At 32.6% G+C, this 20,978-nt stretch overlaps 4 protein-coding genes across 4 annotated transcripts; 3 read left to right on the top strand and 1 right to left on the bottom strand.

Moving 5' to 3' along the window:
- The first annotated feature begins 1,818 nt into the window (after positions 1 to 1,818).
- Positions 1,819 to 14,428, top strand: LOC123696732 (extensin). The gene is made up of 2 exons (XM_045643093.1): positions 1,819 to 1,948; positions 13,263 to 14,428. Exons 1-2 carry the CDS (start codon positions 1,934 to 1,936, stop codon positions 14,295 to 14,297), a joined length of 1,050 nt encoding a protein of 349 aa, XP_045499049.1. The 5' UTR covers positions 1,819 to 1,933; the 3' UTR covers positions 14,298 to 14,428.
- LOC123696733 (histone deacetylase complex subunit SAP18) lies at positions 14,413 to 16,081 on the bottom strand. Its single transcript, XM_045643094.1, has 2 exons — positions 15,682 to 16,081; positions 14,413 to 15,379 (listed from the first exon to the last, which is right to left on the bottom strand). The coding sequence occupies exons 1-2, from the start codon at positions 15,754 to 15,756 to the stop codon at positions 14,975 to 14,977; spliced, it is 480 nt and encodes a 159-aa protein (XP_045499050.1). The 5' UTR covers positions 15,757 to 16,081; the 3' UTR covers positions 14,413 to 14,974.
- Positions 16,082 to 16,845: 764 nt separating this feature from the next.
- LOC123696722 (RCC1 domain-containing protein 1) lies at positions 16,846 to 18,196 on the top strand. The gene is made up of 2 exons (XM_045643081.1): positions 16,846 to 17,538; positions 17,633 to 18,196. The coding sequence occupies exons 1-2, from the start codon at positions 16,979 to 16,981 to the stop codon at positions 18,105 to 18,107; spliced, it is 1,035 nt and encodes a 344-aa protein (XP_045499037.1). The 5' UTR covers positions 16,846 to 16,978; the 3' UTR covers positions 18,108 to 18,196.
- A 359-nt stretch (positions 18,197 to 18,555) lies between these two features.
- Positions 18,556 to 19,527, top strand: LOC123696963 (protein sarah). Its single transcript, XM_045643361.1, has one exon. It carries the CDS (start codon positions 18,705 to 18,707, stop codon positions 19,374 to 19,376), a length of 672 nt encoding a protein of 223 aa, XP_045499317.1. The 5' UTR covers positions 18,556 to 18,704; the 3' UTR covers positions 19,377 to 19,527.
- Positions 19,528 to 20,978: the final 1,451 nt, after the last annotated feature.

The raw sequence follows: 20,978 nt of genomic DNA, 5'->3' as shown, positions 1-20,978 counted from the left end.
GTCGAATGTCAATAGAAGATGCATTGAGAGAATATTTTATGACAACTTTTTCACTTTTGAAAATAAATTTATACAATCCAAAAGTAACTAAATTGCAATACATTTTTAATTATTAATATACGAAACTTCGTAAAGTATATTTCTGCATAAGAGATCGTGCAAATCTCTACATCGAAATTGTTGTATGAAATCGTTATGACATTCAAATTTCTTGAACTTTAGTAATGACCTATGTTTTATTCGACCTATGCTTATGATTGGTGTAATATGAATTTAAAAACTTAAAAAGGATCTATTTCTTGCAAATATCTTAATGTAACTTAGTTACTAAGTATATCTTTTTTTTTTTCAAACAATTTACTAAAATAATCAGCCTACCTCCATCAAAAGTTATATCTATGAGCAATCCAGTTAATAATTTAAAGATCTCGTGATACAAACCACAATTAACTTGTAAGTTGACAATTACAATGGGTATAAACGTTAAAACTAATGTATCTATTGCCACACTCGACATATTGACTTGGCAAGCTGTTTCGATTGAATACAAATTGTAAACTAACAACCAGTCGAGACAAATCGGATGTTACGTCACAATGCTTTGCTCTAGGGGTTTAATGACAAGTGATTTGATCACTAGAACATGTATGACGTAGCAGTTATTTTAATGTTAGTACTTATGATCACAGGCGTAAAGCATGATTATTGATTACGTCCGTTAAAACACAAAACATTGACATGAAGTAAAAAGCATCTGCCAGTAATCTCGAATCCGATGCATTTCTATCTCTCCTAGAACATTCAAATTTATGTTTGTCAATCATGTATAGGATTTATGGAAATCATCAATATATGGGTATTCCTATTTGATATTTCCCAAAAATATACTTAAATGTTCAATAGAACGTTTGCCAAGAGTGAGGGTTCATAATATTATATGTGCCAACTCCAGCCAAAGGATTTTGGCTGGAGACAACTTCTTCTTTTTCACTGTGACCTATTTCATAAATGAATTATTTATTATCAATCATGAGGTTCCCTGTTATTTTGTTGCTGTCGAGAGGTCATTAAATTTTTATTTCTCTTGTTGACGGAAATTAAAACCATTGAAAGAAAATCTCAACACATTTTAAAACTTATGATAAAAATAGTTTACATGGACATTTCTATGCTATCAATTATTTATTATAACAACAAATCCATACTTAATATTATAAATGCTAAAGTAACTCTGTCTGTCTGTCTGTTACTCAATCACGCCTTAACTACTGAACCAATTTGCATGAAATTTGGTATAGAGATATTTTGATACCCGAGACATTTAGCTACTTTTTACCCCTGGACATAGGATAGGTTTTATTCCGGAAATCCCACGGGAACTGGAACTATGCGGGATTTTCTTTGACTGCGCGAGCGATGCCGCGGGTGGTAAGCTAGTGGGAAATAAAGGTGTGTTCATAGAATGTGTATTAATAGTACACCGTAAAGATAAATAAATATCGCAATACATGTGGATACAACCAGGTTAATGCTTTAATTAAGATCGCTTATTAATTATATTGAATGCGTCTAAATTCCGCAATTTCGAACTAACTGGGTAAATATGCGAGTAATTTTACGACACTCGTTAACTATGTTAGACGCTAGAATACCAAGGTGACGCGTTCCAGTCAAATTTTCGTATGAATTGACGAATCGTAATTAATTGGTGCGCTTAGCGGTATCTTCGGAAGTGCAGCCAAATTGTGAAGTATTGTGGTTGATTGGGAGTACATTCGTCGATATATGCCTCTATAGTTGGTCACCTTGCAATAAGGTATGGTGGTCGCGTGGAGCCAGGGCGAGAGTGGGCGACCTCATATAGCTTGCGCGGGACACATTTCCTTTATTTGTTAGTTGTGATCGCCGTGATTGTGTTGTGTGAAAGGACATCATGCGGACATTACTGGTAAGTTAAGGTCAGATTATTTATCAGTTAGGTGTAGGGATGAGCATAATAAAATAAAAAATCTAGATTTTTTTGTAGTTAATTTTTTTGTGAAAAAAGAGTTGTTTAAAAGGTAGATAGTTTTCAATGATTATGTTATTACCGAAAAATAAAATTAATATATCTACCTGAATTTTAAATGGTTCATGTAAATTACAAAAAATTAATTGAAAATATTACACAATTCTCAGAAATTATTTTCTTTGTTGTGTAGATTTTCTTTTTTGTGAAAAATATTTTTCGCCTCATCCTTTTTCAAATTGACAATTCGTTTTATTTATTATTATTTAATTGATAATTCATTAAAAAAATGTAAATAATTTTAAATATCTAGAGATAGTTTTTTTGACAGTTTTATATTAAGGCCTAGGTCCGAAAATAACATAAAAATTTTATGAAGCCAATTTTCCTAATATGTTTTTATTCGTAAAACTATTTCTTTTGTTATTACATAAGTATAATATTTAAGAAATAGTTTTAGATTCTTAAATGATAAATATTAAACATAATGAATGCCTACGCAATAAGTATTCAAGGAACGATATAAAAGCTCTGCGCTCGCGCCTAGCATAATAACAACCATAAATAGTGCAACACATTCAGGTCATATTACAATCGACATTCATAACGTAGGTATTGATTGCAGGTTAGCCTTGAATCTATCGCGAAGGCGGTTTTCTTCTAACCTCTCAAAAATTTGCCCTTTTTAATTCAGAAAGCGGAACTAATTGTAGCAATGTGCAAATTTTAAACAATTGTCGTATTCATGATTACGTAAAGCACGCAATGGCAAATGTTGGCAACTAGCCCGCTGTTATCCGTAACTGGATTGACTACTAGATACGTTAAAATTTCAACGCAACCGAACTCCATTCACTGCAAATTGTAAGATTTAATAATTAACTATTTATACCGGTCTGGAGCTTGCAATACTTATCGAGTCCATGGGAATTAAGTAATAAAACTGTGATTTTATTTGTTACAATACATTGCCAGTTGTTTAGAAATCGCATTACGCGCATCTAAATTGCACCTGAAGAAATTTTGATTTCGTTACGCCTACTATATATTCGATACGACGAATCTTTGAAAGGAGGAACTTTGAATGCAAACTATACGAAAAGGAGCAACATCACGTTCCAGCGAATTATGTTACGAAATGTCTTTCAATCACCTAAAGGTGAAGTCAGAAACAATACACTAATTTATTTTAATGATGCCCGCCCAACATCCACAATCACGCAAAATAACAATGTTTAGAAGAACAACAATTGAGCAGAATTACAGAATAAACGGTTTGTTATTTTTTTTTCATGGGCAAAAAAAAAAACTTAAAACAAACATTCTGCTACGAACCTACAGACCGTAAAATCTACATCAATTTACGCGCACATTTATATGACAAAATTAACACTTTCAAATATTTCGTTGTAAACATTTGATAATGATCATGTCGGCGTATTCTAACCGAATTTACACACAAAAATTTCATAAATCCGTTTTAATTAGAGCATATCGGGAGTCACACGTGGATTATTTACAAAGTCATTGCATACGATATGAATGATTGATTTACAAAATGTATTATGTACGTACATATATTGTAAATGTACCGTGTACAAATTACAATGTTTTTATACCAAATTAAATGTGTGAGTGTTCCAAGTTTGTGTGAAAACAAAAAACGCCGATACAATTTACTCATTATTTAAAATATTATCTCAGAGTGATATAATCTATACTTAGGTACTAAATATTATAAAGCTGAAGAGTTTGTTTGAACGCGCTAATATCAGGCACTACTGATCCGATTTGAAAAATTCTTTCGATGTTAGATAGCCCATTTATCTAGGAAGGCTCTAGGCTATATATTATCATCATCATAAGATAAATACAAGCGGAGCCACGCGGGTGAAACCGCGGGACGCAGCTAGTAAATAATAAAGCTCACCTTCATCAACCAATGAATGACATTGTAATCGACTTTAAATGATACATATTCGTTCGATTAAAAACTCATTTCTTTATGACTCTATTGACATTGGCCGCTGTCCCAAAACACGGTCAAGTGTACTTGTTTTAATTAATCTCTCATTACACGACTTGCATTTTAACATATTTTTTATGCATATCAGGTATCAGGTGTATCATTAGCATGTACATGTTTTTTTTTATATATTTTGTTAAATAATGATGGAGTATCGAGGTTTGGAAATAAATACTGTATTTTATCTCTAAAATATAATAAAATTTAAAGGGAAGGCAGGAAAAGCAAAATATATTGAATGTATTAAGTTTTCCTCTCTGGTTAATAATATAAGCATTAAAGATACAATAAACACAGTGCACGTATTCAAAAGTTATGTCTATAATGTGATACGAATCAATGTACAAATTTCAGTACATAGAGCAACATAGAGTATTGTATTGTTACTCTACATACATTTTTAAGAGACTTTTACGTAAACCTATTTGTACGTACACTGAAGTAACGTTATAATTTATAAATTAAATTTAGCTCACAAATGTTCTTTTGTTATTGTATTAGCCGCAACTTAGTAAAGAGATTCGGTATTATTTTTAAAACTCTGAACTGATCCAACTTTTTAGTGTCTAATTAGACTTAAAAAGTAATGTGATAAACTATCTAAGCAAAGCTTGTATAGAAATTACTTGTATAGAAAGCAGTCTATCGTCAATGACTATAATTCTCCTATCTGGAAAGAGGATAATTTTTTTTTTAAATCATCATAGCGCTAAAGCGTAAGTAGGTAACCACCCAAGCGCCGGCAAGTTTTTTTTTTTAATTAGGGGCTTCAAACATTTTTTAAATCTTTAGCGCTTTGTTGTATGTTTTTTATTGGAGATGTTTCAAACATTTATGCTTAATTTCACTTCCACAAAAAAAGTCGATGTCTTGTTATCATATCAGTAATTATACGTTACATAAGTGCCTATAAAAGTCAATGTTATAGACGCTTATAAATACTTAAGGTCTCAGTGTTTATAAATAAACATAAATTAACCATGTATGCTACTTACCTACATACTTACAGACTTACAGACAGGAAGCAAGAAAAGCTGGCTAGCGTTCATCAGATGATTGACTTCCGCCCTCCGTTATTTGCTTTTTTCAAATTTTATTAATTGTGAAAAATTAACCAATTTTCTGTAATTTTTGTATGACCAAAGAAATAAATTGTATACCTACATCTATACTAATATTATAAAGCTGTAGAGTTTGTTTGTTTGTTTGAACGCGCTAATACCGGGAACTACCTACGATTTAAAATTCTTTCGGTGTTAGATAGCCCATTTATCGAGGAAGGCTATAGGCTATATATCATCACGTTAAGACCAGTGGGAGGGGAGCAATGCGGGTGAAACCTCGGGGAACAGCTAGTTAATAATATAAATGAGAATGATTACGTTGAGCTATAAACAGCGGAATTATTGCTTCTTATAATTTATTTATTGCAGAGAATTGTAAGAATGATTTAATTCTAACAGTGCCATTTATTTATGCATAACATAAAACCAGTTTAATAATGCTTTACTTTTGTTTATTCTCAGTTACATAGCATTTGTTTCTATATTTGTCAAATGACATAATGCCACAAATCAACGTCTTGAAAATATGATCGTGTCTGGGATAGACAATACATTATATCAGAATCGTATTAAAAATTATTCTACACATATGTAATCAAATATATTTTAATTCTGTATATATTCAACAACTTTACAGAAACAATAATATTTCGTAAAATTTACAAGAATCAAACAAAAGACTTCAACGCGCTATTTTCGTGACGACACGTGCATATTAATGTTGCGATACCAATCGCAATTTGTCAAAACAATGCACAATAAAGTTCATGCTTTACCAGGGCCGGACCGTGAACTTGTGGGGCCCTGGGCTGAAACTACCCAGGGGCCTTTTTTGGAAATGTTCATATTTTCTTAATACCTACTTACTTTCGCAATTTTGTTATTTTAACATAATCAAATTTGATTTTAAATCGTTTCATTAGTTCAGGAGTCTATCGCGGACAAACAAAGTGAACTTATAATACACACGATTGAAATGTCGATGAAGTGATGCTGTGACCGCGCGCTCTCCACCCTCTATCTCGAAAACGGTTCACCGTATACAAAATTTTTTAAACAAAATTTGTGGAGAATTTTATATTCTACAATATTGATAATAAATACAAATAGCAAAAAACCCATAAGAAATGAGATATTTTTTTGTGACCTTGTAGTTCCTTACACCCTACCACCATATGTAGATTTTGAGATAACTTTTAGGGTGTCAATATACAAGTATTTACAGACTTACTGCTGGGTGTCTCGAATTCCGAGATTCTTACCTAATTTTACCTTACATGACTGGGCCATAACTCGTTCGGGCTCGTACATAAGAGTTAAAACACTTCTTAATAACCGAATAACGCATTTCGTTAAAAAATCACAAATGTTTATAAGTATATAAATTTTTAATAGTACGTTGATAGTTATAATAAATCTGTATTAATAAAAAAAAGTATTTGAATAAACGAGTACAAATAAATATTAATTTATCGAAAAAAACAAGTTTTTTCGAAACGGTTTGGTAAAAAAACATGGCTTTAAAATAAGCCTATATATAATTATATAGCCCTCTAAAAAGAGTAAAAAGTGCATTTTTGAAGTGAAACTTCTTTAAGCGCGTTGCCAACTGCTAAGACATTGGTTAAATGCTATAAAGCTAAGTCGGATGACAACCTAGTGCTAATTTCTCCGGTACTTTTTAAGTTATATTTTTGTAATATATGAAATAAAGTCATGAATATATATCTATACTAGTATCTATAATTATTACTTAATATTATAAAGCTGAAGAGTTTGTATGTTTGTTTGAACGCGTTAATCTCAGGAACTACTGGTCCGATTTAAAAAATTATTTCGGTGTTAGATAGCCCATTTATAGAGGAAGGCTTTTATATTATAAGGCTAAGACCAACAGGATCTAAGCCACGTGGGTGAAATCGCGGGGCGCAGCTAGTTATTATTATGTATACCTATACATAAACTAGCTGCGCCCCGCAAAACTATTTGGTTATTTTATATAGGAAGGTACCTACAGTGGTGGACGTATAATTAGAAACACGTAACACAATGAAGTAGTCATCAAATTCATTTGACATTTGTGTATAATAACGTATTAGAGATTAAGCATTATTTCATATTATGTAATAGAACATCCGTTTATCTAGCTTTATAAGAAATTGCTTAATTTTAATCAAACGTTAGCTTAAATTAATAAAATTTAACAACTTTAAGTGTAGTCTAATTTCCGAGTATTTTCAGTCTGGACAACAAATTAGAAACAGCATGGTTCGAGTGTTCTAATGTCAAAACCTATTAAAATGTCGTTAATATTTTTTTCTTCTACAAATATTTGCACCATTTTTTAAACATTCTATCTAAAAGTTTCTGAAAATTAATTAACTTTGCAAAAAAAATGGGTAAAAGTAAGATTTGTGACCCATCAACAAGAAAAATACTCTTAAGTTTACATTTTGACAAAAGCTGGAGTTACAAGAAAATTGCAAATCATTTAGTGTTCGATAAAAAGATATTGAATGTTGTAGTCTATTTCAAAAAGCATGGTACTTCTGATCAAGTGTCTAGAAAAGCTTGACCATGAAAAATCACTGCTCACGAGGATAGGCAAATGATTCTTTTGGCAAAGATGGATCCATTTAAAGGCTCAAATTCTATTATAAAATTAGGTTTTTCCGAAGATGAACCACGCCATTGTGTCGATGAGATCGATTTGCAGGTGGTAAGTCGAGGCAAAATTGTTTGTGAAAGTGGCCAGGAAAGTACAGCTTCTTATTAGGCAGTACAGGTAATGACGATATGCATTTACTAAGAAATATTGCTTGTGGACAGTCCGCCAGTGAAAAAGTTTTATTTTGGGACGAAACAAATTAATTTAATCAATTCTGATGGCAAAGGATATGCGCGTCGTCCAGTTAATCATACCTTAGATAATACATAAACAGTAAAGCATTGCGGAGGAAACATGTATGGGGTTGTTTTGAGATTGTTATAATCTTTATAGACAACAACGGCTTTACAACGTCGTGGCTTAGACTGTATGAGATTGTCACACGTTTGCAAAAACATATTTCCTAATAGAATTGGAACCCTTAAATGAAGAAGAAGAAGAATTTGCCTATCCTCGCGAGCAGTAGTTTTTCATGGTCGAGCTTTTCTAGGCACTTAATCAGAAGTACCTGCATGCTCTTTGAAATAAACTATAGCATTGAATATCTTTTTATCGATCACTCTAAATGATTTGCAATTTTCGTGTAACTCAAGTTTTTGTCAAAGTGTAAACTTAAAATTATTTTTCTTGTTGATGGGTCACAAATCTTACTTTTATCCATTTTGGTGCAAAGTTAATTAATTTTCAGAAACTTTTAGGTAGAATGTTTAAAAAATGGTGCAAATATTTGTAGAAGAAAAAATTTTTTAATAGGTTTTGACTTTAGAACACTCGAACCATGCTGTTTCTAATTTGTTGTCCCGGCTGAAAATACTCGGAAATCAGACTGCACTTAATGTTGTTTAATTTTATTAATTCAAGCTAATGTTTGATTAAAATTAAGCAATTTCTTATAAAACTACATAAACGGGTGTTCTATTACATATGAAATAGTGCTTTATCTCTAAAACGTTAATACACAAATGTTAAATAAACTTGATGACTACTTCATTGTGTTACTGTTTCTAATTAAACGTCCACCATATAAAATAACCAAATAGTTTCAATAAATGAGATTTATTTTTTAAAAGTTGAAAATCAACATGCAAACATCCTTTTACATGTTAGCAAAAGTTATTGAAGTAGGTATGCGATTTTCATCATTTTTTTTTCGAAAACCGACTACAGATTTTTTTTTAAATTATCGCCCATTGGTTTTATCGGAGTAAGGGGGCCCTTTTAACCTCGGGGCCCTGGGCTGCAGCCCATAAAGCCCATGGGTAGATCCGGCCCTGTGCTTTACATTATTTAAATAGAGCAGAATACCAGAGCAATCAATTGATGATTCACTTATTAACATATAAAAGAATATTCAATTAAAGTCTATTCAGAATGTTTAATTTTTTACCTGCTGCATTGGTCTACGGAGACATACATATCTTCGTATATATAAGCTTCGGGGTTAGACTACAGTCAAACCCCGAAGCTCGGGCACTCTTAGGTTGGACTGGTCAAATCTCAGGTCTGGCATAATGACTTTGCCAAAGCCCAAACAAATGTAATATTTCGGTCTTTTACTAAACAATTGTCGTCAGTAATTGTCTAGCTGAAGCGTCTTAATGCGCGTGTGGTGCCTATGCGTTCTCCTACACCCAAGACTGCTGCTGACTTCAATCAAAGATTGAAATTCAAATGTATTTCGAGGATTGCCCGATGGCTTTTGCCAAACCTAAGATAAACCAGTCCTTTCGCGAAGAGATTGTGTTTCGGGATTTGATATAACACATATTATTATTTCTTCTAACCTTTAGATCGACTTTATAAAAACCTGTATTAATAATCAATTATAATAAAAAGCAACATATGACGGTCAGAGTAAAGTAGGTACTTAAATACATATTAAATTATCCAGAACTATTTCATATCGCAGAAATGCGGAACTGTATCTAATATTATCTAGTTATTAATCTTATAACTTATTAGTCAGTCATAATTTTATTTGATATATTTATCGTATTTAATATTAGCGTATTCGAATATAATATACATAGGTAGTTTTTTTTTGACAGACCGGTTGGCTTGGTTGGTTGGCTTCCAAGCCAGAGGTCTTGGGTTCGATTCCCACCCAGGGCAAATGTGAGGAACATAGATGTTTTCCTTTCAAATAATTACCTACTCTATCTAGTATCTATTGGAGTGTACGTACGTGTACATAGCAAGCCTAAATTGACATTATCAACCATGTTGTTCTACTTTCCAGATAGAACATAATTTTGCTTAATACCACTATAGAAGAAAATTAATGAATTAAAAAGTATATGAACAACTTTTTTTCAAACGCCTTGCAATAGTTCCAGTATACACATACATATAAATACGACAAATTATATAATAATTGCAACAACCGGCACTAACATTTTTGTTTAATATGAAGGTATTTTTATATCCAGCTTCTGGAAGTTGTCTTGCCACATAAAAAAGTGGATTTCACTTCCAAATACGATTTACATTTTGGATTGAAACACACACGCTTATAAATGCCAAGTAAATAATTGTTACAATTTATATCACATTGTAACGAGACACAACCTTGACTGGCGGAAGCTTGAGTCGCCGTCCTTACGACTTTCATATTGAGGCCTGACGAATTCCAGGCAAACCTATATCGCCTGATGGTAAACTTCTTTCTATAACGGTTTTAAACTTTTAAGCTTAAGAATAAATTTAAAAACTGTGGAAAGGAGAGTATCTCTATCAATCTTTATTTGTTACTTGCGACCCGTCCGCGGCTTCGCTTGCTTTATCTAATCTCTATCTCAATAAATTATATACTAAAACCTTTCTCGAGAATCTCTCTATCTATAAAAAAATCGCATCTAAATCCGTGGCGTAGTTTTAAAGCTTTAAGCATACATAGGGACATAGGAACAGAGAAAGCGACTTTGTTTTATACTATGTAGTGTAGTAATAATTATGGCATAAAGTAAAAAGTAAATTTTGCAATGACACAAGTCCCTAATACTACTCCCCAATTTAAAATCTAAAGTTATTTCACACATAATGTGAATGAATTACATCCTTTATATTACATCATTACATTAAGCCTATTGTGCTCTCTTTTAATAAAGTTATTAATCGAATTCTTTACTTTTTATTAAATAACTAACTATGTTCTCACGTTAAACGCTTCCACTAACTATTCTGTCATCGTCAACACCTCTACATTAAAGAGATACTGCCGACATCTTAATTGCTTCCTCAACCAATTAAATTACTTCCAATTTATAATTAAACTTTTTACTCCACTAACACGCATAGATATGTAATTAACCTACCTATACCTCTAGACATAAGATTATTAGAAAAATCGGCCAAGCGTATGCCGAACCTCAGGAACAAGGTGCGTAGTGGCCATGGTAGTGGGAAAAATTTTCGCGCTTTATATTCAAAGCTAATGGCAAATTTTATATCGTGTGAAAAAAGGATACCCGGATCATCTGACCCCGAAAGATTTTTTGTCTATAAAAATCAATGCACATGTTACATAAAAAACATAAAACTTAAAATATCTTAGCTTGCCACCGTGAGCAATCGTAGACCGTGATCAAGCGTTATCGTTTCGAGAAATAAAAATAATCATTGTAAAATCACTTTTAGTTACTTTTTCTTTTAACCATTTTGTTACAGAATCCTAAAAAGTATGTAATGATCAATTAAGCAAATTATAGTTAATAATTAATTAACCGTTTTAGAACGAAGCGAAGTGAAGCGTGAGAGTTACGAACAAGCACATGCGATGGATCCTTATGTAAAACATGTTTATTTGAATACTGAAGTTTCATTTGGTTTTATTACTGACATAATATTATGATAATTCAGTTCATCAATGAATTCATAGTGTTAATCTATAATATAAAAATGGATCCCAAAATGTGTTGGTAAGCGCATAACTTGAGAACGGCTGAACCGATTTCGTTAATTCTTTTTTTATTATATTCCTTGAAGTACGAGGATGGTTCTTATGTAGAGAAAACTTAAATATGTACCACGGGCGAAGCTGGGGCGGACTGATAGTAATAAAATAATTTTCAAGAAGATACCTACGTTTATAAAGTTCTTCAGCTATTCTAGTGTTACTAAGGTCAATAACATTTTTAGTATCAAGATAAATTAGTCCTACTACATAATAATTATCCTATTGAAGTACCTACATAATGCTTAGTGTGCGCATAATATTTTCATTAATTTTAGTTTCACGAAGTAATTATATTGTATTTAAATCAAACTATTTAAATACAATATAATTACCTACGCGGTAAATACAAATACTTTTATGAAATAATGAGATACGTTTACACTGTTTGTTTTCACAATAAATAACACTAAAATAGCTTATTTCCTGACCATAAATTGTAAATACATCGTCTCATTTGAATATAATGGACCAAAATTAATAAAGTTTAATAACGAAAATGGGAAATTATATGAAATCCATGTTCTTCTTCGTGAATTAAATCGATTTCCTTCTCGTAATTAGGTGTAATAATCGATTTCTTACTCGATAAACGTAACCTCGCGTGCGATATTTCGGCGCAAATAGACAATTATTTTTCTACAAATCGTGAAATCAAAATTGAAATACAACATCGATAAAAAAAAATAATATTACAATGTTTAATAACACGATCACAGATAAAAATGAATTATTTAGTAAGCAATAAAACGTTGTAGCGTTTTATATTATATCAGGTATCACTACATAGTATAAAACAAAGTCGCATATTCTATCCCTATGTCCCTTTGTATGCTTTAATCTTTAAAACTACGCAACGGATTTCGATATCGATACGGTTTTTTTTAAATAGATAGAGTAATTCAAGAAGAAGGTTTTAATATATAATTTACTAGAGGTCCGCCCGGCTTCGCCCGTGGTACATATTTCGCAATAAAAGGTAGCCTATGTCCTTTCTCGGGTATCAAAATATCTCCATACCAAATTTCATGCAAATTGGTTCAGTAGTTCAGGCGTGATTGAGGAACAGACAGACAGAGTTACTTTCGCATTTATAATATTAGTATGGATTAGGTTTTAGACAGAGCGGGCGAAGCCGCGGGCGGTAAGCTAGTTTATATTAAACTATGAGACAAAGTCGACCAGGGCACGGCCGGTCAATCAAGTCAGGTGTTAATGCTGCATTGCTAGAACACGACAAGGCCCATTACACTCGAAACTCGAAAGTATGCAATATTCGTTGCGAAGTACATTCCGATTTAATAATATAATGTCAGTCACGTCATAGACCCTGATATAGAGCATTATTTCTCTAGGCTCTACAGTTTAGGAAATCGTATCTTACTAAATAACATAATAAATATTAAGAACCTGACATTATGAATAGTAATGGTATTCTCTATATTATTTGGTACACACCTACTAAAATATCTGATATAATACGAATGTAGGAATAAATTTATCCTCTAAAATCTAGTTAATATAATGCTGTTCTATATTTTCAGATATTAACGCTGTGTGCAGTCACAGCCTACGCACAGTATGACGGCCCTGCACCACCAAGACTTCAGATTCCTGGTGCGATCCCCGTAGGTGGCCCGAGACAAGGAGGCTTCCGTCAAGGAAGACTTCAAGCTGGACAGATCCCAGTCGCAAGAGTAAGGAGGCCGGGACTCGCGAGACCATCCTTCAAATCCGTCGACGCTGCGCCTCGGCCGAGCCTTCAGTCCATCGAAGAACCCTCCAAACCAGTCACAGAGGAACCAGAAGATGAAATAGAAATCAACACTCCAACCGCGTACGCCAACTCTTATTCTACACCCGAACCTCAAAACGATTACTTCGACATCACCACCACATCGCAACCCAAACCACCCAGCGCTTTCAATTCTTCCCCATACGCCCAGACTACCCCATCTATCCCTAAATTCGAAAACGTGAGGCCCACACAGTACCGTCCTCTATTACCACAATCTTTCAGCCCGAACAGAAACGAACCCCAACCAAGACCACAACCAGCGAGACTGCAGCCACTCTCAAGCAGGCCACAGCGCCCGTCAATCCGCCCAGAGCCAAAACCATTCGCGGAAGAGGAAGACGTTCAACCAATCAGACAATACAACAGACCTCAAGAGCCTATTCGTCCAGCCCCTGTAAAGAGCGTACCGAACAAATACGCGTCAACTCACCCTAGGGAAAAGAAACCCGTTGCACAAATCATCCGTAAGTTCACAGATGAAAACGAAGATGGAAGCATCACTTGGGGATTCGAGAATGATGATGGTTCATTCAAAGAAGAAACTATTGGTGTGGACTGTATCACAAGGGGTAAATACGGTTACGTAGACCCCGACGGTCTCAGGAGGGAATACAATTACGAGACAGGTATCGCCTGTGACAAGACCAAAGAAGATAAAGAACAGAAGGGCTTCATAGACTATCAAGAAAATAAGGCAGTTTTGCCAAACGGTATCACAATCGATCTCAATCAAATGGGCAAAAAATCGAAGAGGCCATTTAGATCACCCAGTAATCATTAGAAAATTAGCTTATAACATATATTTATTGTAGGATTTTAATTATAAGAATGTTTCTCTTGTCATTTGGTGTATCTGACACTAAGTTTGGAGAGTGATGGAAATAACAACAATAAAATTGTCGGAAAAATTAACTTGTCTTTTATTACCTACATGTGTTCATACATCATTAATTATTACAAAATGTTTTGTATATAAAAGATGCTATACTATGTAATACTCTGTGATACATACATTATCCTCTCTTGTAAGAATAAATTTATCTGTAATGCTGTGCACTATGCATTATCCACTTTACAAAAAGTATACATAGTGACAAACACTAGTCAAAATTATTATTTTAAATACAAATTCATTTTTGTATTTATAAAGAGGAATCCCAAGTAGTTGTAACAAACACAGATTTTTAAATCATAATTATCAAGAACTTACTTCATAGTTACAAGTCTTACAAAGTCACATTTTAATCCGATATTTAAAAATATTTTTAATACATAGGTTGCCTTAATTAAAGTAAATAATTTTCATTACTCATTTATCAATTCAAACATCTACAATAATGATAAAACAAATTTGTTCAGTTCACTTCTCATTTAATAATCGTACAAAATCTAGGGCAAGGTTCATAAGAAAACATTGAACTACCTTAAATTATTTTATTTTAATTCACTGCCTTAATTTTAATATGGGCGATTATTCATAAAAGGTTGGGGTCTTCTCATTGGAGGAGGCATTCTATTGGCTGGTGTGATAGATATATCCAAATAGTTCCCAATTTGAAATTTAACCTGCGATAGTGTTTTGTTATCGTCGTTTCCCCGTTGCCCTGAGCAAGTGACGCCAATCTCTCTCATTCGATAAGTGGGTGTCCTCATATCTGGGTATACAATTGCGAAATCGAAATAAGTTCCCTTACGTCTTGTCTCAGGGTTCACTTCTTTGACTAGACTAGTGAGTTCCCGCAGCGTTGCATCCATCCATGTGTAGATTTGGAGTTCATTTTGTGGTACACCGCCCCTTGCATAATCGCTTGGTGAATTGTGTCTACCAGTTGAACAGAATACTCTCAGCAACAGAGGACATGTCTGCAAGAAGATAAAAAATTTGCTTTTAGCATAAGTTTTATGAATGAGGATTTGTAGTTTGAGAAATACAGATAAATAATGTTCTTTATGTTTATGTTAATGGCTAATTAATGTTCAATTAACAAAAATAATGGAATGTAGCAAGCAATGTAGTAAAATCGAACGGAAACTCTTCTGGCTTTCAAAATAATGTTGTGATTAAAAATGCCATACCTATCTAAAGCAGAAAACAAGTAACCATGATGAGCGAATATGAAATTCTTTTAATAATATTATATCTAATAAATACCTAAATAAAATACCTTTTCTCTATCCACTGGTTTTTCCGCTGGTTTAACCTCTTCAACAACCATTGATTCGAGTCCCGCCATTTTCATTCCCGTCACTTCTAGCGATTTTCTTTAAATCACTCCAATTAAATTTGTAAGAAGAGTATCGCAACAAATCACTTTTTGACTAATTATTCAAATAATAAACAACACGTTTATTTAGTTTACGATAAACAAACAATCTTTCGGCTTTTTGCGTCCAGTTCTAAAAGTCAATAAATTGACAAATGACAATTCGGTATTGGACATTGGTGGCGTTCAAAAATGTTGTCAGTAAAATATACCTATGAACCCATTAAGACATGTAATGAAAGTCATTGTATGATTTACTGTAAAAATGATTTAATCTTGATTTAATATTCTCAAAAAAAAATTAGGTACCAAATAAACACACTGGCTGTTTTCCAATTATAGAGCATAATGCGACTCAGTGGCGCACAATGCCGAATTATGCTGATGCTTAATTGGAACGTGAAACGCACCAGCAGGTTGCGCTAAGTTCAGTGTTGAAAAAAAAAAATAGGTATTCATAGAGTTAGCAATAACCTCAATAATGTGTAAATAAAGTGGTATACATAATAATTGGTTGAAAACTATTTACGGTTATGTTAAGTAATTTGGATTTACCTTCATCCATACTTATATTGATTTTTTTATCACAATTTGAATTAACTTTGATTATTTCGAAAAAACTACAATGAAACGAAAGCTTTAAATTTTTTTCCAACAATTAATAATTACTTACGATAAATCGATTGCACGCATCAATTCACGCGCATTACTTTTAAGAGTGCTCAATTGTGCGAAGCATTGCTGTAATTGGAACATTCAACGTTATGCATTATGCCGCTGCGCTCTAGTGCTGTAATTGGAAAACACGGACTAACAAATTTTTAGCTAATTATGTCATTGTCATTTTGACTGTTGACATAAAGCTTGGACATTTTGACAGTTGGATAAACAGAATTTTATAATTTGTACAATACCTATTTTTGAATTTTTTATTTTAGTTGCAAAATGCAATTATTTAATTAATCAAACAATTTATTATTTTATGTATAGGTATACATGTTAATACCTAATAGGTAGTAAAAACAAACCGTCAGCTCAGTTATACATCCTTCCTCTATGCCGTCAGCTTCATTATGATTGATGTTTACCAACCCTACAAGATAAGTGATAAAATGCTGTAAATGAAATGAAATAAGAAAATATATTGCATGTTGTATATCTCATTAACTGATTGAAGGTATTGAATCGAAAATCAGCCATGTACAAAGTTGCTGGTTCAAATTTGTTTGGCCAATGGTTAAGTGAAGACTGTGTGTTTAACCACTTTAAATCAATTATTTATGATAATATAGAAAGTGATTCTAGCCTGGCATACATAGGCTGGTCATATAACATTTTTATGATTAAGAAATACCTATACATATCAGGAGCATTTAGAGGAAAAGAAGAACAGTTTGTAAAATTAGATTTACCTGATGATTTGCAAGATGGACATATCTTAATAACTGGGAATGATTACCATCTTATTATAGTCAATAGCATATCAAATATCATATATGTATATGATTTTTTAACAGAACAATATAAGAAAGTTAAGTTTGTTGAGAGTGTAAATAAAAATGATATAAGATTGGTTAAGGTGGCTGCAACAAATAATTCATGTATATATTTAACTAATGAAGGATATATATATTCTGGTATGCTACCGATAATGTTAGATACCAACTTGGTTAAGAAAGTTATAGATGTTGCTCTTGGATATGAACATTATGTCTTACTAACTGAATCTGGTAAAATATATACTTGGGGTAATGGCAGGTCAGAATTAGTTTTATCTTATCACAATAACATTTTATTAAAAAATAATAACCATTACGCACCAATAATAACATCTATTTCTTTTTTTTTTCAGGAGATTACAACTTGGTCATGGAGATTTAAATAATTTGGAACAACCTACAGAAGTCAAAGCTTTATCTGGCATAAAAATAAAAAAAATCAGTGTAGGAGGTTGGCACACTTGTGCATTAAGTGAATTTGGAGATTTGTATGTCTGGGGGTGGAATGATACTGGTCAGTTAGGAGTAAAAGAAAAGCAGAATGAAGATTCTTCTAGTTCTGATCTTCAAAGCTATGGCCTACCTATACTTGTAGATATTTATGATGAAAATGGAAGGGAAATAGACTTAAATATTAAAGATGTTGCATGTGGTAGCAGACATACTACCATACTACTTGAAAATGGTTCAGTTTGGACTAGTGGCTGTAATAAATATGGACAGTTGGGATTCTGTGTAGAAAGTATCCAAAAAATTGAATGTTTTAGGAAATCATACTCAGATGCTGATACTTTGATATGTGGTCCTTGGAGTACAGTTATAAAATAATGTTTTTTGTTTTATTGTCCTCAGACATTATTGATAAGTAAATAAATACCAAACTGGATTGTTAAGGAGGTAATAAAGGATATTTTTTACCAATCCAGTTTTCTTCAAGTCATTTATAATATATAAATAATTAAGTTTATTTTCAATATAACTGAACAATAACATTTAAAATCCAAATCATTAAAATAATTGGCTTTTACTATAGGAAAATATCCAGGTGAAAGTAGAGAGTTTACCTTATTCTACATGAATATGATAAAGGATGAAAAACGAAATTATGTAAATATTAATTTTGTTCTAATCTTGGTTCTAATACGTAGACCATAGACCGTATGAATTAAAATTGTATTAAAAATAAATTGCAATTCAAATAGGAAGTAGCCCCGTCTACATTTTAGTAATTACAACACAAGATCAACAAATGTCATTTTGACGCAAGACCTTTTGGCATTTACTGTTTTGTGACGTTTTGAAAGTGTATTTTAATCGATTGTTTTGTTAAAATATACAGTTAAATATTTTTAGATCACGAAGATATTGCAAAGATTCGTTGGTTCTTTTTAGGTACCTATCATACATTTCAAATTTCAATTCAAAATGGCTAACAAGGAAGAAGATGAGACCTTTCAAGAGGAAGAAGTCTTTATTAATCCTGAAGATGGTATGCCGAACGTTCATCCAAACATTGCTGATATAGAGCAAGACGCTGATTCGCACGACGAATTAAACGAATTCGACGATTTACCGAAATCCGTCATCGTCACCAACATTCACAGCAATGTGTTTACTGACGAAAAATTGAAAAAGGAATTAGAAGATTTATTTCGCACGTTTTCGGATAATGTAACATTTCAGTGGTTAAAAAGTTTTAAACGCCTACGTGTTAATTATGACAGTCCTTTGGCTGCGGCTAACGCGCGTGTGCAACTCCACCAATACCAGTTTTATAATTCGTGCATAAATTGTTATTTCGCTCAGCCTGTGACGCCGATATCGTTAAAGAATTTGAAACCGCCGGCGCCTGTGAAACAATTTCTAATTTCACCACCAGCCAGCCCTCCTGTAGGATGGGAGCCGCGGGAAGAAGGGGAGCCTATAGTGAATGCAGATTTATTAGCAGCCATAGCGAGTTTGGCCCCGGGAGAAAGTCACGAGCTGCATGCGCCGACACCTACTCAACCGGCAATCATTGTTCACACTGCACTCGCAACTGATACTACTGCACCAATAGGTTGTAAGATTCAACACACTAGATGCCCTGAATATTGATATGCCTTGTTAATATTTGTAGATAAATTGTATTTTTAGAGTAGCAGTCTAAATGCTTTTATTCTGTCACATAAGTCAATTCGTCTGACTGGTGATGCCAAAGATAGTGCAGATTTACTATATCCGTTGACACCTCTGATAGTTAGTACCTATAGTGAATTTGCTTATGTTTCATTTAATTCATCATGTAAAGTGATTATTGTTAAAATTATATTGGTGCTATTTTTTGAATAACATAACATTTATGTTTATGATTCTTAGATAATATAGATTTAATTTTTATATGTAAATGAACAAGTAACACCAATGTTGAAGTATTTGTAAAATGGTGAAATTGTTGTAAATCCAAAATTAATGTTAAGTATTAGAAAAAAATGTTAATAGCACATATCAAGGCTCTTTATAGCCACTATTCATTTTACTTTTGCTCAATCACTTATCTTGAACTACCAAATATCTACTATTTTTATATGCTGAAGTATTCTGAAGATTTCATTTCATTTCTCGATATGTAAATTTTCAATGACTGGTCACTAAGTTATAATCATAAATGAATCTCAATTATATAGTTCCATGTTTAGCTTATGTAGTATTTAGGTTTAATTTGATGAACAAAGATTGAATAAAATTATTTATTTTGATGAAAGTGTGACAAACACACCAAATAGGAAATATTATATACAACACAAGCTGTTATTTTTATAGAGACAAAGAATAATAGATATTAGCAGATATTAGGTAGTTAAAGAGCTTCTTTGCAACACAATATCAGGGTTTAGAAATTTATTTATCATTTTCAAGGGGATGTTGTTTTGGCTTGCCTGTTAATTAAGTATACAGGTTGTCCCAAAAAGTAGTGATGAACGGAAGCTGGGAGGTAGAGGACCTAGAGGGCTATCCGAATCACCCCCATGTATGTTATGCGATTTTTCGTATTTTCGGAGTTATGACATTTTTTTCAATTTTTCATCTTTCGCCGAGTACGATGAGATTTTTATTTATGGTGACGTGAATTATTGCGCTAGATGCTTGATTTTTTTTGTGTGTTAAGCTGAAAGATAGGCCAAATCAGTATGGTAACATTTACTATCGTTAGATCTTCGAATGGAATAAAAAAAAGAATTAAATGCCAAGAAAGATAAAATTACCCAGTATGTTCACCACTTCAAGGGCCCGTAAAAAAATAAAATCACATAAAAAAAGTTTTCCATTTGCCTTTTAAAAACTTGCTCTATTCATCAGGTAGCTACCCTAAAAATTTCATTTTATTATTCAGAAAGCTTCAATCGAAAAATTGAAATCTAAATGTGGTAAGTGCAAAAAATGAATTAACATGATGGTTAATAAAAACAAATTAAAACCAATAAATATGTGTTTAATTACCAGAAATTTTTAAAATAACCCCGCTGTTGCTCAATGTAAGTGCAACATCACCGTAAAAAGTTGTTTTTTAAATGTCTGAATGTCCTTTTATCATTCTTAATGGTTTCTTCTGCTACTATGAATTTCCGGGTTATTTCGTCCAAATTGGCATTCTCTCAAATAGCCGAGGTCTTTTTAGTATTCCCATTGAAACAAATCAATGGGGTTTAGGTCAAGGGA

This window comes from Colias croceus, chromosome 13 (genome assembly GCF_905220415.1).
Source record: "Colias croceus chromosome 13, ilColCroc2.1".
In the NCBI taxonomy this organism is placed as follows: Eukaryota; Metazoa; Arthropoda; class Insecta; order Lepidoptera; family Pieridae; genus Colias; species Colias croceus.
This window is presented reverse-complemented; position numbering and strand designations above follow the sequence as displayed.

Coding starts and splice junctions, on each gene's coding strand:
- LOC123696722 (XM_045643081.1), top strand. CDS start 16,979: ATGTACAAAGTTGCTGGTTCAAATTTGTTTGGCCAATGGTTAAGTGAA. Junction 17,539..17,632: donor TATACTTGGGGTAATGGCAG/GTCAGAATTAGT, acceptor TTTTTTTTTCAG/GAGATTACAACTTGGTCATG.
- LOC123696963 (XM_045643361.1), top strand. CDS start 18,705: ATGGCTAACAAGGAAGAAGATGAGACCTTTCAAGAGGAAGAAGTCTTT.
- LOC123696733 (XM_045643094.1), bottom strand. CDS start 15,756: ATGAAAATGGCGGGACTCGAATCAATGGTTGTTGAAGAGGTTAAACCA. Junction 15,380..15,681: donor AACCAGTGGATAGAGAAAAG/GTATTTTATTTA, acceptor ATCTTCTTGCAG/ACATGTCCTCTGTTGCTGAG.